At 42.5% G+C, this 16,575-nt stretch overlaps 1 protein-coding gene and 1 pseudogene across 2 annotated transcripts in view; both read right to left on the bottom strand.

Annotated features, from left to right (window-relative positions):
* Positions 1 to 3,330: 3,330 nt before the first annotated feature.
* Positions 3,331 to 16,575, bottom strand: part of RASA1 (RAS p21 protein activator 1) — a 97,502-nt gene continuing 84,257 nt past the window's right edge. For both annotated transcript variants that reach the window (XM_072992578.2, XM_072992579.2), the window contains 6 exons: positions 14,644 to 14,730; positions 13,511 to 13,578; positions 12,013 to 12,101; positions 10,532 to 10,609; positions 7,480 to 7,614; positions 3,331 to 4,199 (listed from right to left, as the gene is read on the bottom strand). In XM_072992578.2, the coding sequence (XP_072848679.2) occupies positions 4,116 to 4,199; positions 7,480 to 7,614; positions 10,532 to 10,609; positions 12,013 to 12,101; positions 13,511 to 13,578; positions 14,644 to 14,730 (541 nt within the window). In that variant the 3' untranslated portion in view covers positions 3,331 to 4,115. The remainder of the gene's footprint in view (positions 4,200 to 7,479; positions 7,615 to 10,531; positions 10,610 to 12,012; positions 12,102 to 13,510; positions 13,579 to 14,643; positions 14,731 to 16,575) is intronic.
* LOC140705229 (U1 spliceosomal RNA) lies at positions 16,019 to 16,162 on the bottom strand (annotated as a pseudogene).

A 16,575-nucleotide genomic window follows, 5' to 3' on the forward strand; every position in this document is an offset into this window, starting at 1 on the left:
ACGTAGCAGTGTCATCTGTGAGAACCAGCTCTACAGGACAGTTCTCTTCTTCCCCATCTCCAAGAAAAGTGTATTGTATTTGTGAATGATGCTTCCTATGGTGAAGATCCATTGAACTGTTTAATCAGAAGCATTAAATAAGTATTTTTGATAAACTGGGGTGGAATTCCCCCTTCTCTGCAATCCCAGTAAATTTAGGAAGGATCCCCAGACTAGTATTTTCAGTGTGCGCTGAAAATCCTTATTTGATGGAAGCATATGGGCAAGTGATAAGGTTACTATCTAAAAATAAATGGATTGCACAGTTGGTTCGAGGGCAGTAGCCCCATTCCCAGTGCCTCTGTCTCCTTCACAAAGCCCAGCTGCCTCCACTCCCCCACACCAGCTACTGTCAAAGCACCAGTACTTGTGAGTGGTCATTTTCTTCTCCACTTGCTGCCCATTATTCTGCTTATTTTATTTCTGTATTTAGTTTGGACTACAAACTTGCAGTGTATGGACAGTAAGAGTATAAATGGAGCAAATGGAAATAATCTTACCTATTTCCAGCAGCACCTTCCCTCCTTCAAACTGAATAAACAGCTAACCGTGAGTATGAAAGTTCTTGAATAGATTTGTGAAGGCTTTCATGGCCAGGATCTAATGGTTGTTGTGGGTTTTTTGGGCGCTTTGGCCATGTTCTGAAGGTTGTTCTTCTTTCTTACATTTTGCCAGTCTCTGTGGCCGGCATCTTCAGAGGACAGTAGTAGCACTCTGTGCTCTGGTGCAGTTTGTTTGGGAGTTGTGGGATCAGCTTTTGTCCTTTTCAGGAGATGGGTGATTATGGTGATCAGTGTGTTTTTGTTGTTGGTGTATTGTTGTGATAAGGAGAGATTATCTGTCACTGTGATTGATGAGTGTCGTTAGTTGGTCTTTTGTGTGTAGTGAAAACCGGTCCTTGTGGCTGGGTAGAGTTCGTTGACCTTTTGCACGCTGTATTTTTCAGTGCTGAGAGCCAAGCTTTGTTGAGTTTTAAACTTTCTTCTTTTTTGTTGAAGCTCTGCTGGTGTTTCTGGATTTCAATGGCTTCCCTTTGCTGTCTAACGTAATGATTGCTGGTGTCCAAAATTTCAGTATTTTCAAATAGAATTTCATGTCCAGCTTGTTTTAGGGCAGGGGTCTCAAACTCAATTTACCTGGAGGCAGAGTCTGGGTGAGGCTGGGCCGCATCAGATTTTCCGCCAAGTGGAGCAATAGCCTGAGGAAGCCACCCAAGTGTTTCCTTAGTCTGGCTGGGGCGGCCCTTGTTGCTGGCCATGACCCCCTCCAGCTCCTTCTTCACCACAACCACCACCATCAGCAGCAGGAAAAAGAAGCGGAGAAGGGAGGGAGCGCCGGTGACCGCCTAGCCCGGGGGGGGAGGAGGGCACGACTTATTTTTTTTTAAACCCTCACAGAATCGCCTTGCCAAAGGAGAAAAGCCCCCATCGGTACCAGTGAAATTAAACAGAATGGGGCGGGGACCCCCACAGGTGCATGCACACATGCACACACACACACACACACACAAACATGCACACGGAGGTCCGGCAACCTTCCTCTGAGGGCCCCCCTCAAAAAAGGCACACTCAGCAGCATCAGCTACCCCCAGCAAGATAGAGGAGCAAACTTTGTAAGGCGAGCCCAGAGAGCCTCCAGAGCCGAGGCAGCTGAAGCAGGACAAAGAGGAAGCAACGCTGGGTGCTGAGGTGGCTGCTGGCCAGTCTGGTGCTGGAGGTGCCGAGAGAGAGAGAGCCAACCGCTTCCCTAGAAGAGGCGGCGGCGGCAGTTGCTGTTGGCGGCACTATTGGAGGTGCTCTTCGAGGGCGGGCTGGGAGCAAACTCCGTTCTCAGGCATCGCATGGCGGCAGCTCAGGGAAAAGGGCTGGCAGCGTGCCTCACTCACCAGCTCTCCCCCAAGACAGTGCCTCTTGCACCCTCCATCTGGAACTGCAGACTGCCAGTCGGTAGACAGGCTGTCTTGGGAGAGCCGGCGAGCAAGGTGAGGCTTACTTTGACTCTTGACAGCAGAGGACGCATGGGCGCTTCAGGGGGGCAGGCAAGGCGGGGCCCGCAAACTTGTCCGGTGGGCCGCAAATGGCCCCCGGGCCGCATGTTTGAGACCCCTGTTTTAGGGTATGTTCAGCTACTGCCGATTTTTCCAGTTGTTTTAGTCTGCAGTGTCTCTCATGTTCTTTTGATTCTGGTGTGGATGCTTTGTTTTGTGGTTCCAATATATACCTGGCCATAACTGCAAGGCATCCGGTATACTCCTGCAGTGGTGAGGGGGTCCCTTCTGTCCTTTGCTGACTAACATTTGTTGTGGGTCTGAATACTGTTTGTAGGTTGTGTTTTTTCAAAAGTTTCCCCATGTGGTCCCTGACCCCTTTGATGTATGGCAGAAATACTTTATTTGTGGGTGGCTGTTTTTCTTCTTCAGTTTGGTGGTGTTTTCTTGGTTTGATGGCTCTAGTGATGTCATTTTGGGGTAGCCATTTGCCTGTAGGGCCCATTTCAGATGTTTGAGTTCGGTGCTGAGAAATTGAGCTTCACAGTTCCAATTTCCACGGTCTACCAGTGTTTTGATTATGCCTCTTTTTTACTGTGGGTAGTGGTTGGAATTTTTCTGTAGGTACCTGTCTGTGTGGGTGGGTTTTCTGTCGACCTTGTGTTGGCAGCAGATCTGGAGGGGGGGTCTTGAGGCACCTCCGTGCCCAGGATTCCTGCTTCCGCCGCCACCACTTCCGCTACCACGCACTGGGTTGTTTTTAGTTTTGTTGTTGACCTCCAGTTTGAGCACTCAAGCCCAAAAAGGTTCTCTGTCACTGCTCTAGTGGATGATTGTAAAGTGTTTCAGGCTCACAATATGCAATGGCTCACAATGTATTACTAAGGCTGACAAGATGGCCAAATATACACATTTCCTGTGATGGGATGCTTCTCATATAGAGAATACAGCAAAAAGGACCTTAAGGTAGCCACCTGGTCATCCTTGAACCCCTCTGTGAGAACTGCTACAAATGCACTGCAGTTTGGGCTCAGGCAATTTTTTGTAAACTGCAGGTCTCAGACTTGAGACGGTTTCTCACTATAACCATGAAGTTTTAATTGCTGGAAAAGCTTGTTTCAACTGTTAGGGCAGGAGCAGATAGGGAAGGAAGACAGGTGTTGTTTGTTGGCCATACAAACAAAGCACCTAGTGTGAATCATCATCCAAAAAATGCAAAAGAATTTGTAGATCCTTTTTCAGTAGTTATATATAGAAGCATTACAGGTCACCCAACCCCCAAATAATTAAACTGAGGCATTAGGTAGAAAAGCAGTGATATGTATTGCTATAAAATGGTTTTAATGAATGCATGCATGCCTGATACAATAATCAATAAACTTAATGAATTCTTATTATTTACTATTGTAAACATTTTACAAAAAAGCACTGTGATTTATCTGGATATACAGTCCTTGATGGAAAAATTATTCAAACAATAAGTGACATCCCCCCACAAAAAAACCCCAAAGCTGACAAAACCCAGTCTGCATATTCTTTCAGCACAATTCCAAACAAGATAAATCAAATGGTATAAAAAGTGTACAGCAAAGATTTCCTATCAAACTCTGGAAGCTGTAAATACAGATTAAAGTGGTTCAACAGTTCTCATAGTTGCAACCAGTCAAATTACAGTAAAATGTGTTATATCCAGTTATAATCTGCTATCAAAACTTTTCCTTGGCAGTTGACAACAGGTTTTCTAAGAGACAGCAAGACTTTGGCAACTGAAGGTGTTGAAATAACCTTAAAGTTCAGAGAGACAGTCACAGTATTTTTTTTTCCTGTGGGAGGTGATCTGTACACCAAGGCTCAGAGGTTGTGAAGATTTGTTCCAAGTGGAAGAAAGTGCAAGTGTCCTGCACAGATAGCTTAAAGCTGCTGGTACAGTCCGTCACCAACAGATTGGGTTTTTTGTTTTGTTTTTTGTTTTGCATAGTTCACACATCACTGGAACTGTGAATGTGTGTGCTATTTTTGGCAAGAGCGAAAAGGAAGTGATTCTGGTGAAAATTGTCATATAGGACATGCTGGATCACACAGAAAACTGCTACCTGATGTTGTTAGACACTGAATACTGGTTTTGCTTTTGTTGCAGCAGTTCTGTAATTGCCAGCAATTTCTTCAATACATGCTACAAAACAAACAAACAACATGATAATTAGGGCATGAGCAACATTTTTATTACATTTTAAAACATCTTGTTCTTTTGATCTACAGCTTTTCTTGAAGCTTTTAAACAGAGTTGGACTGTGTGTAACCCTCCATTGTAACTCTGATAATTATCACAATTAGCTAGAAATGATACTGTGTTTCCCCAAAAATAAGACAGGGTCTTATATTATTTTTTGCTCCAAAAATGCATTAGGGCAGGCTTGTCCAACCTGCGGCCCAAGGGCCGCATGCAGCCCAGGTCAGCTCATAATGCGGCCCAGTGCATTTTTTTTATTTTTAAAGAAATTCCAAAGTTTCAAGTTACACTGCCGGCGCTTGCGGCTGGAATGCGGCCGGGGCACTTCATAACGGTAGGGGGGAGAGAGGGAAGGAAGGAAGGAGCGGGAGGGGAGGGGAGCTGCGTGACTGCACTGTGCCATCCCTGTCAATAGGTGGACCCCTCCCGGCCCCATAAAGCCACTGGAGTTGAAGCTGGCAGCCTCTGCTGTCTGAGATCGCAGCAGCCAGTAAGTGCGCTTGGAGCGGGGCTTCGGAGGATGGCCAGGGCTGCCCCCCATGCGGCCCAAACCAAATTTATGTGTGGCCCAAACCAAATTTTCATCTAACGTGGCCCAGGGAAGGTGAAAGGTTGGATACCCCTGCATTAGGGCTTATTTTCAGGGGATATATATTTTTTAATGTACAACAATCTACATTTATTCAAATATAGCCATGTCATCTTCTTCTGGTTGCTGCACAATGGTGGACGGCGAAGTTTGACTTACCGTATTTTTTGCTCCATAAGATGCACCTCTCCATAAGACGCACCAAATTTTTAGAAGAAAACAAGAAAAAAAAGTTTTCTTCTCCTAAAAATTTGGTGAGCCTTATGGAGAGGTCTGTCTTATGGAACACACCCTAGGACCCTTTGGAGGCTCAGCCAGCCCTCCCGGAGGCCAGAGGGGATGAAATTGCCACCTTCAGGGACTCTTCTGAAGCTTCCCAAGCCTCAAGAGTCCCAGAAGGTGGCGATTTTGCCCCCTCTGGCCTCCGAGGGGGGGCTGGCTGAGCCTCCAAAGGGTCCTAGGGTGTGTTCCAGGACCCTTTAGAGACTCTGGCCCCGTGGGGGTGGGGGAGTGTCGCAAGGGTCCTGGAAGGCTCACTCAGACCCTTGGGAGGCACCCCCCACAGGGCCAGTGGGGGCAAAATTGCCACCTTTGCTCCATAAGACACAAAGGCTCCCCCCCACCTTTTTTTGGGGGGGGAAGTGCATCTTATGGAGCAAAAAATACAGTAACTAGGGCTTATTTTTGGGATAGGGCTTATATTACGAGCATCCTGAAAAATCATAATAGAGCTTATTTTCAGGTTAGGTCTTCTTTTTGGGGAAACAAGGTAGGGGTCACAGTTCAACATAATTTGGAGGGCCAAAGATTCTCTGCCCATTTTAAAGAAAATAAGTTTAATTTGATTCTTTATGTCATTAGATTGCTTTTAAATGTTGACTATGGAAATTAAAACTAAAATTTCCCTAACTAATATGAGTGCCTTAACATTTATCTGAATGCAATTGGTATTAATACTCCCAACAAATTTAAAGCAAGTTATTATTTGCAATTCTATTTTATAACATAGGTCTAGCAATGCAACCTGCACATAAAGGATGCATCTAGACTTCAAACATGGTTGGCTGTATCCAGACCTGCTGCCTTAAACAGAATTGTCTATTTTATGGAAGCAAGCTGGAGTGAGAAGAAACTACTGGTATAAGGAGTAACAAATTCTGCCAATTTCCTCTTCAGCCCTACTGCCCCTACCACTCTTTTCAAGGTCCTCTCAGACTTTAAGGAATCCAGGAGGAGGTAGAATGGATAAAACACATCTCACTTTCACCCACAGGAATGCTGACTTAGCCAAGTTCTCTTTTGTGCATGTCTAGATCCAGTGCACAACACTACAACTATTATTTTACAACGGTCCTTGAATATCTACCTGACTTGCTATATTCAACTTATAGTCAGTCTATACACTGCTTCACATATAAGGGAAATATAAAGTCTACATATAGTATATTAATGTTAAATTCCATACTGAAGATGTACAATCACTTTATCCATAATAAACTTGTGCATATAAAAATTCAAAACACAGCCTCAAAGAAATAAACTCCCTTACAAACCTAGATAAATACAGTGGTGCCTCGCTTAACGAGCGCCCCGTACAGCGATGAATTCGCATAGCGATCCCTTTTCCGGGATCGCTAATGCGAAGGCATCGCGTCGGCCCCAATGGGCGAAATTCGCATAGCGAAGATCGGTAAGCATTTCGCTTACCGACCTTCGCTTTGCGACCCGCGGATCAGCTGTTCAGCGGGTCCAAAATGGCCGCCGGAACACCTGAAATGGCCGCGGGCAGCATTTTCGTGCCCTTGGTAAGCGAGGGGAGGGTGCGAAAACGCTGTGCGAAAACGCCATTTCGGGTGTTCCGGCGGCCATTTTTGGACCCGCCGAACAGCTGATCCGCGGTCTCGCTGCGGCCGAAATGGCCGCGCGCAGCGTTTTTGCGCCCTCCCCTCGCTTACTACGGGTGCGAAAATGGCTGCCGGACCTGGAAAACATCGCTGTACGGTGAGTTTTCTGCCAATTTGGAACGCATTAAACGATGTTTAATGGCTTTTTTTGATCCAATGATTCCAATGATTCCAATGGCTTTTTTTGATCCGTACAGCGATGTTTTCACATAGCGAAGGTTAATCCGGAACGGATTAACCTCGCTATGCGAGGCACCACTGTAATGAGTTAAGGTAACATGTCTGGCAACTCTTGATAACTGTTGGAACTTCTATTTGATGTTAATGCTTCTATATGGCAAAATGTGTCTTAATGTTAAAGGACTGAATAAATCACATTGCTTTGATATCTGCCATGTGCAAAGGACAGGACAGAACCTATGTAGAATAATTAAAAAGCCTGAAGAGCAAATTTTCACAAGAAGAATTAGATGATTCTTATTTCATATTTTATAGAGACCCACATCAAAATGAAGATGCATCAGAGGTACAAATTCATTGCACACATAGTTTTATCCATTTTGTTTTACTGTTCTACTGTAGTGCATCTCCACATCCTAAAGTTATGGCATATTTACAACTCAATCAAATGAGTGCATTTTCTTTCCCAATAGCTTCATAAATAATTTTTATGTCTGCAAATGATAGTTAAACTATGTAAAGAAAAGCCAGTTTCTGTAATAGCTTCTACCTGCATTGCTCCGCGCTCATTACTCAGTGTTCGAAGCTCATCAGAATGTGCCACACAAATTTCATGGAGAGCTGCTAGATCACGTGACAGATCAGTCCTAGAGGGCTCTGTAGTGTCTGGAAGTTCAGGAACATTCTTGAACAAAAGAGCATTAAAAATCATTTAGAACCATTTTTTTACAGAACAGTAAGAAACCCAATGCATACCATGTTTATTATCACCAGCTTAGCAAACATTTCCTATTTCCTCCCATCACTTCCACAATCCACTCATATGTGAGGGTTCAGCTTCAGGCTCCTTTCTTCATTCAAATAAATCAGGAGATTTTTGTAATTTAGAAACAGGTGATGTTTATTGGTGTGTTCAACAAATAACTGGCGTCAACAATTATTCCAACGTTTTTCTCCTTCTGACAACGGGTCAGCCAGGGGCTTCCATTCTTCATCTAGGAATGGGTTCCCTTCACCCAAGCTCCATGCACCCGGCCAATCTATACATAAATTCGGGTTCACTGCCTGTCCCGCTTCACCTTCCAGCAGGGGCACGGTGTCGTCGTCCCGGCCATCCACCCACACAGAACATCCAACAGCTGTGTGTGACTTCCAGGGTCCTCCCTATACCCCTTCATCCTCATTTCGCTCACCCTCCATTCCAGCCTCCTTCCTTTCTCTTGCTACTTTCTTTTTCTTCTCTTAGCTTTCTCCTCTACTCTCTGGCTTCTGCTTCTCCCCAATAAGAGGGTCCCAGAGGGATTTCTCTCTTTTCTATAGTCCGCCTCCTCCTTTGGGACCCTCAGCCTTTCCCATGCACCAGTCCAGGGATCCTCCATCCAGACCCACTCCCAACCTGGTGGTAACTGGTCTTTCCTCTTCTTTATATCTGCCGTTCCCACCTCTATCTCCACCCTCTTCTTCCACTCTATTCCCACCATTTTCCCCTAAGTTCCTTCAGCAGTTCACTTTTGTATTTCTCCTTCTATTTCCTGTGTATCTGTCCCTCACTGCTCTGTTCTCTTGGGATACGAGGCTGGCAAGGTCTATCTCTTTCTCAGCGGTAAGAGAAAGGGATGGCACACCAGTGGGAGAGCTACCACTCTTGCCACCTGTCTCACACCAAAGAGTACAGAAACTCTGTCTGTTTCCCCAAAGGAACGAAAAGCCTAATTGGAAGTGCTTCTTTTAAACATGAAACAGCACAAGGGTGAAAATATTCTCAGCTGAACTATGAAGGACAACAAAGATTGTAGGATCATGAGAGCTCCACAAGCTGCTGATACACAGAATTTCTTACTAGACAGCACTTCACAGAAATGACATTGTGCCATGCCTCCAATCAGGATGCTCTACTTTTCCAATGTACATGGTTTAAACTGGGTTTTTAGCTTTCCTCAGTAAACGCAAGTAGAGGATGATCATTACAGTAACCTCTCTTGTTTATGTGCTTTGAACCATTATCCACATAAGAAAAATGCAATGTACGAGCTCAAAAGGAACTGGGAATACAAAGACAGGACTTAGCAGACAAGAACTATACACACAACACATGGAGACTGTCTCACAAAGTTAGAACAAATCACTAAGATAAGCACAGATTCTAACAAAACATAGCAACATGAAATTACATTTTAAAACAATGGCTACACTTTAGAGTACCAGTGGGGAACCTCCAGCTCACAGAGCAGTTATGGCCTACCGATACAGCAAAGTCCTACCAACTCTTCAAGGACTTATCCCCATCTCTTAACTCCAACCAGCAGTTGATCGCTCCTAACCTCAACACAATATATTAAAGCTTTTAAAAAATCTCTGTTGGTGGTAACAGAGCTTTTTTAAAAGCCTGATTTTGACAGAGATATTTTCAAGAGGCATAAAGAAGGTGGACTAACTTCAGCATTTGGACTTTTCCAGAGTGCATATAATGAGGTCTGAGTAATGAGACTGGAGGCCACATGACAACAGTGGAACAGCCTTATAATGGGGAATATAGAAACACTGGCACGAATCATGAGATGTTAATTTTGTACTGTATAGTGGAAGGAGGACATTCTGAAAAAAAGATTGTCCACCTAATTCTCCTGGACAGCATGCATTTTAAACCAATCAAACTGGTCCAGAGTTCTCTCTAGAGTGGGAGGAAAACCCTGACTCACCAACCTTGTCTCCACCGAAGAAACATGGAACATAAGAACAAGAAAGCAAAACAATCTAGATAGGTGCTCCTTAAACACAATGCTAGCATGACCTCCTCTGATCATTTTTCAAGGGCAAGGGTGCTTGCTGTCCTCTTCCCTCTATACAAAATGAAAATCTCATGGTGAGTTACCAGAATTCCTTTTTTATATATAGCGGAGGAGACCATCCTGAAGAAAAATATTTACTAAAGCCACTGTTATCAAGGGAGGGAGACTGTACAACCACTGTACAACCACTACTCTAGGGAAAAAAAGTACAATGAATGAACTGATAAGGAATTCAGTTCCAGGACTCTGCACAGAAGTTATGCCCAGGAGGAATACAACTTTTCTTGACAGAAGTTTCAACAAAACCAATCTTTGAGAAGGTCCCAAAAAGGATAACTACAAACCATGGGAAGATAACAAGGTCCAGCATCCAAGGAATTGTTTGGCATCAGGGTGAGAGTTCAGCAACTTCCCTTCCCTACCGTGCGGTAACAAAAAAAGAGCCACAAATTGTCTATTTAGCATACCAATCCTGATGCCTCTATCTGCTCCGTCTATAAAAAGGCTAACATTGAGGGAAGTGATTATCTAACTGCCAAACATCCTTTTCCTGCTGCACATCTTTGGAAAGCTGCCATGAAATCCCATGCATGTGGCTTGTGGAAGCCCTACAAGAGGCAATAATTGTATCCATCACCTTAGCAGGGTCCATACAGTGCACATTACCATAGTTTTTCGAGACTGAAGGATGCCTAACCTAACAGAAAAAGCTAGAAGAGCCCTTATTTTTACCACTTCATGTAATTTCTTAAGTAGATGTCTAAGACATTTATTTAGAAGACTAAGACAGATGGTAGAAATCAATGGTCTTACCCCAAGTTCATCTAAAAACATGATCATCCGATGTTTGTTATTCTTGATAAAAGGATTTACACCTTCCATATAGGGCTCCTAAAATTAAAATTACTTCATTGATATTATTCTTATTCATCTCACAAGTATTTAGAGAAGCATGTGATGGTTCTCAGTTTTGATGTGCATATTACGTATGCCTACTGTTCATAACACATTTTATGTCTCTCACAATGCTCATGCTAAAACATAAATGTAACAACAATTTTTAAATTATATGAACATTTTTGAAGCTATAGATGCCAAACTAGATTAAATCCTCACAAAAGGACTTGGTGGACAGGAAAGTTTTTACATTTTTTTCCTAAAGGGCAACAATGCTGATGCCTTCCTAACTTATATTCTGAGAGGAAATTCCAAATGTTTGAGATGACAGAACAGTCTGCCATTTGGCTTCCTATTCATTTTGTCAATCAGAAACAGACAGCAAGCAATACATTCTCTTAATCCCTATGCTAGAAATGCAATGCACGAGCTTACAATGGGTAAGTAGGTCACTGTGGAGAGGTAAGGGGAAGGGTGCTAGACAACAGTATTTTTTAAAAATTTAAGCCAATAGTTTGAATTAGGCATAGAAACAAAGTGGCAACCAATGCTGCTGACACAAAACATGCTTATTATAAGCTTGCTGCCCAACTGTCATTAACAGGGGATATCCTACATAAGCTGACACTATGAAGTCATCTTCAAGCAAAATGCTATGTAGAACCCAGTGCAGAAATCAAGTGTGGAGACTATGGAATAATTGTTCTGTCTTTCTGCATTTTATTTCTGTAACCCCAGAATAACTGTGTGTTATTTTTAAAACTATGTTTTTTAACTCCAAGATGAAAATTTTCAAAACAATGCTTCAAAATAGTACACTTTGTCAACCACCATTTCAAAGTATGCTGATATGCAATGTTGGACAGATAGTTTTTTTTTTAAAACTGGTGGTTATGGCTCTCCTTCAATCAGTCAAGAAGACAAAGAGCAATCACTTCCAGACAGAACAAGGATACCAACTAGTACTTTAAACTAGCAATACATTCTCTTAATCCCTATGCTAGAAATGCAATGCACGAGCTCAAAAGGAGCTGGGAATACGAAGACAGGACTCAAGACTTAACACAAAGACTTAAGTGTCTTCCAAATGTCATTGCCTACAATGGCATGACTATCATTCAAAGGGAACCCAATGTGTACAAATACATGAATCTGTTTCATACACAGTCAGACAACAGTCTCCTTAGCCCAAAATGGTCTTCTCCAACTGGAAGACACTTTCCAAGTCAAATGCACGTGGCTTACTACTTAGGTTTACTTGCCTCACTCGAGCAGCTATTAAAGGAATAGAGGGACTTGATTACATGTTATCTGTCCATTGAGAACAGAGTATGCAAATTAGTTCTAACTTTAAAATATACAAAAAAGATCACTTATATTTAAAGTTTCATATCTACCTTTGCTCCAAATTCAACTAGATTTGCCAGGTTCTGCACAGATTTGGCGACCAGCGTCAATGTTCTTGCAGCAGTAGGCGAGGGAGAATCTGAGATCAAAAAGTTTATAATTTACAACTGATGATGTAACAATGTAACATAGTGATGGATCACCAGAGTGTGCTGGAAGCTACCTTTAGGTCAGATAATTAGTGTAAACATGAAAGATTGCTTCCTTCTCTTAAAGGCAGAATGTAAGTGGTTAAGCTGGCTTTAAGTAGTACACTCATAGCTGACTGAAAGGGAATCTCTTTACTAGAATACTTCCTCCCCCCCCCCAAAAAAAAAAAGAGAGAGAGAGAGGGAAGAGGGCAATATGGAACAGACAGCAAACAATGACCTAAGCCAGTGATTCCCATCCTGGGGTACATGTACCCCAATGGTTACAAACTAGAACATTTAGGGGTACATGCACACACACAAGAATAATGGTGGGAAAAGGCACAAACGCCAACAGTGTAAGACAAGATACAAGTCAGAATTTGTAAAATCAATTGAATATTATGACAAGTGGTGGAGTGGGTCTTCTTTGTTATATAATCTCAAGAAAAACCCCATTCCCTTACTCTGTTATTCTGGTACATGGTGGGGAGTCCCTCCTGAAACAATGTGTTGTGAACATACCACTATAGTACACATGCTTAGTGGCACACCCCTCACAGATTCAGCTTTTAGTCTCCTCCACTTCATGAACATTTGAACATGCCAGTACCAGTGTACAGTGTTCCAGCAAAATTGCTGTTGAACGAAAACGTAATGTGATATTAAAAAACCATAGAAACGCATTAAACCCAATTAATGCGTTCTTATGGGCTTCAAACTCACCGTCCAGCGAAGATCCTCCATAGCGCGGCCATTTTTGCTGCCTGTGCAGCGAGGAATCCGTCCCAGAAAACAGCGGGCGGCCATTTTTTTACCCGGCAGCCATTTTTAAACCACTGATCAGCTGTGCGAAAATCATCGCTTTGCGATGATCGGTTACCAAAGCAGGGAACCGATCATCGCAAAGCGAAATTCCCCCATAGGGAACATTGTTTTGTAATCGCTTCTGCGATTGCAAAATCTTCAACATCAAGCAATTTCGTCGTCAAACGGAGCGCTCGTAAAGCGAGGCACCACTGTATATATAAGCAGGCACCTCTGTCCAGTGAGTCCAGCAACCATATTAATTACAGACATTTTGCTAATATGAAGGGTACAATATATGGAAATGGGCTGCCAAAGGGTACAGAAGTGAAAGGAAGTTGGGAACAACTGCCCTAAGCCTATGCAACCCCATTATACTTCTCCACCCATCCATCCAATGTGGGTAATGATATATTAATCATAGTATGCCATATTAGCAGTGGACACTTCCTTATGTACTATTCAGTCAGAATTTAGTCTCAGGAATATACTAAAAATTAAGCACAGATACTTGTTATCTTAATAAACAACCATCATCACCTAAAGTACTTACCTGAGATGATATTAAACATCCGTGGATTCAGAATGGCTGGACAAATGAGCCGAAGAAAAACAAAACCACTGGAAAAAATACATAATAAGTCAATATGGGAACTAGTACAAGAAAAATGCTGTTTAAAACATCTGTTTAGTAGAGCAATGATTAATAAGAACTCTCTCCATAAACATCTTAAGACAATCTTCACTTATTATATTTTGTATCATTTTCCTTTGCAGAATATGACAAATACAGATGACCATTCCACACATATGTGTTCCTGAATTGTAGAATAATTCCCCTTACCATTTTGAAGAAACTCCCAAAGAAGTAAAGAAATCTTTCACTTTGCCATAATAGCATTTATCTTATTATCATATATAAATTATTACACTATCTGGGTGGATACAGAGTACCAATTTACTGTGTATTTTACACAGAAACTGCAGCAATTTACCACTTAACAAAGATAACAGAAAGAAATGATCAGTTTTAGTAATTTCCTGTATCCGCTGCCCTAGCACTTTCAGACTTCTATGATGTCCTGTTCTTAGTTTTATGTTTTAATAATAAATAATAAACATGTGCTGTCAAGTCAATTCTGACTTATGGTAACTCTTCCTAGGGTCGTCTAGGTGGATAGTAGAAGTGGTTTACCATTCCCTCCTTCTGGGGGCATCCTGGAACTGTGCAACTTATCCAAGGCCACACAGACTGGCTCTTCTCCCTGGAGGCACAGTGGGGAATTGAACTCACAACCTCTAACTAGCTCATTGAGCTACCCAGCCAGCAGTTTTATATTTTAGGGACTTTTATGTTTTACAGAAGATAAATTAGTCAAGACACTACAGCCACACCTCTTCAAATTCCCTTTTGAGGAAAGACTGTATTATTGTTTTTCTTGTATTTTTGTGTTCTAGTATTTTATATTATTTACTTGTGAAGTGTTTCATTTTAATTTTGAATCCTGCTACGACAAATTTATTGAATAAGATACACACGTATACATCTGCATGTGGTTCATTATGAAAGCTGCGTAGCCTAAACCATGAGAATTCAATGGTTAATATCAGCTTTGAATTTTTTTCACCATTCTAAACATTTTGAGGTAGAAAGTCCAAAAGAATCAAGAAGCAAGAACATCTTACCTAACCACTCTCGTTCTCATAGTTGTATTAGCCGGCCATTTATTCTGGACAGATTTTTGTAAACACCCATATATATACCTCAATGTCCTATCAAAAACAGATTCAGAAACTTAGCATAAAAATTAGTGTATATTAGTGTAGGAATAGCAAAGAAAGGTGCCCTCAAGTCCAAATGTTTGGCAAATACTGTATTGTAAAGCAGATATGACACAAATATTTCATGTTACTGCACTAAAATTCATGCAAGTTCTCATCTGCTTATATCAACCAACTTGTTGATATAACAAGTTGGTTGGGTGCAGTACCCCCAAAACAAATATTGCAGTTCTCTTCAGATGTTAAAGTAATAGGAAGGCAGGGGCCAGAGGAAGGGGATGCACATCCTAAAACTAGCAAGATGACGCATCTCACTGCTTGGACCACAAGCTGCGTGAGATGTGAGTAAAATTAAGAGCTAACAAAACTAGATTTGATGTTTTCCCATCATAGAAATTCTACTGTTCACCCAAGTACAGGTATCTTTGCTTAAAACAAGTTTTTATTTCCTGCTGTTTTTAGTTGACGATATCTATAGTGAAGTGGGTCCTATTTCTTAAGCATACTATATTCCGGAACAACTTATTCATGAGCTGGAGCATCACATTCACTAAAACACAATGGTGTACATCTATATCCAAAGCCAGGAATATCAGGATTTTCTTGCCTTCTGTCCTAAAGCCCTCTGTGACACCATAAGCTTGCTCCAAAGGATTTCCCAGACTTTTCACAAAGGTTTTCATGGTGCATAAGAGGCTGCAGGAGGGATCATCAGTTCTGGTCAAAGCAGAGTATCCAGCAGAAATGCACCAGTGAATCCTGGCTTTTGTGTGTCACAAAGTAAATCTCTAAAAGAAAGCTGTTAGAATGCACTGGGAGCAGTTCAAGAGAAGGCACTTTTCACTAATCTTCCCATCCTCTTACATCCACTGAAAGTCCCTTACATATACTGAAGATCTGCTACACAGGCCTGGAAATCCTCTGTAACAGTAGCAGAAGCTACTGCTAGAAAAACAGGGAAGAAGTTACCGTATTTTTCGCTCCATAAGACGCACTCCCCCCCAAATAGAGGGGGAGAAAGTATGTGCATCTTATGGAGTAAATACAGTAAAAAAGGGTTCAGCCACCACCACCCAGAAGCCTCCCACTGCCATGCTGGGAGGCCTCTGAACTGGCACCAGAGACTGCTTGCTGTTTGGACCTCACCATTCTGCACTGCTAGCTTTCCAGGATCTGCTTCCTGCAGCCCACCTGGAAAACCAGCAAGGCCAACAGGCCTATGGCAGCAGGCAGTGAAAACAGCCAAGGACCAAAGGGGAAAGGGTGATTTTAGAAAGACCAGGAGAAACCATAAACACAGTCCCCCACTTAGGCAGTTGATTTTCCCACATTTGGGGAAATCACAGGGGTCAGCTCATCCAAAGTGCAATACCCTGGGAAAACCACTTTTATAATAATGGTATTTCCCCTGCCAGGTATAAGTTGGAATGGCCCCTGAAAATTCTTCCCCTTTCTGTGCCCTATCCCCCAAAAGGCATGGTGACACCCCGGCTGCACCTCCTGATCAGAGCAGGGCTGCATAGCCCCAGTCCTGAAAGAGGCCAAGAGACCTACTCAGTGTTTTGGGGTGCCCCACAGGACCCCCATCAGGGGCTGGAATGTTCCTCCCACAATCCTCCAGTGCACAGATATTAGCATACCTAATATGCAGGGAAGGCAGGGAAAGCGGGAAAATTCAAACTTTCAGTTAGTGAAGAGACTGCCTGGTATTGTCATTTTAAAATGTAAAATGTAGTTTAAAAGCTGCTTGTTTTGGGTTAAACTGTGCTTGGGTGAAAAGGTGCTCCGTTTGAGTTGAAACCTGCTTGTGTAGAAACGTGCATGCTTGCCTTAAAA

The sequence above is a fragment of the Pogona vitticeps genome, chromosome 2 (genome assembly GCF_051106095.1).
Source record: "Pogona vitticeps strain Pit_001003342236 chromosome 2, PviZW2.1, whole genome shotgun sequence".
NCBI classification, from domain to species: Eukaryota; Metazoa; Chordata; class Lepidosauria; order Squamata; family Agamidae; genus Pogona; species Pogona vitticeps.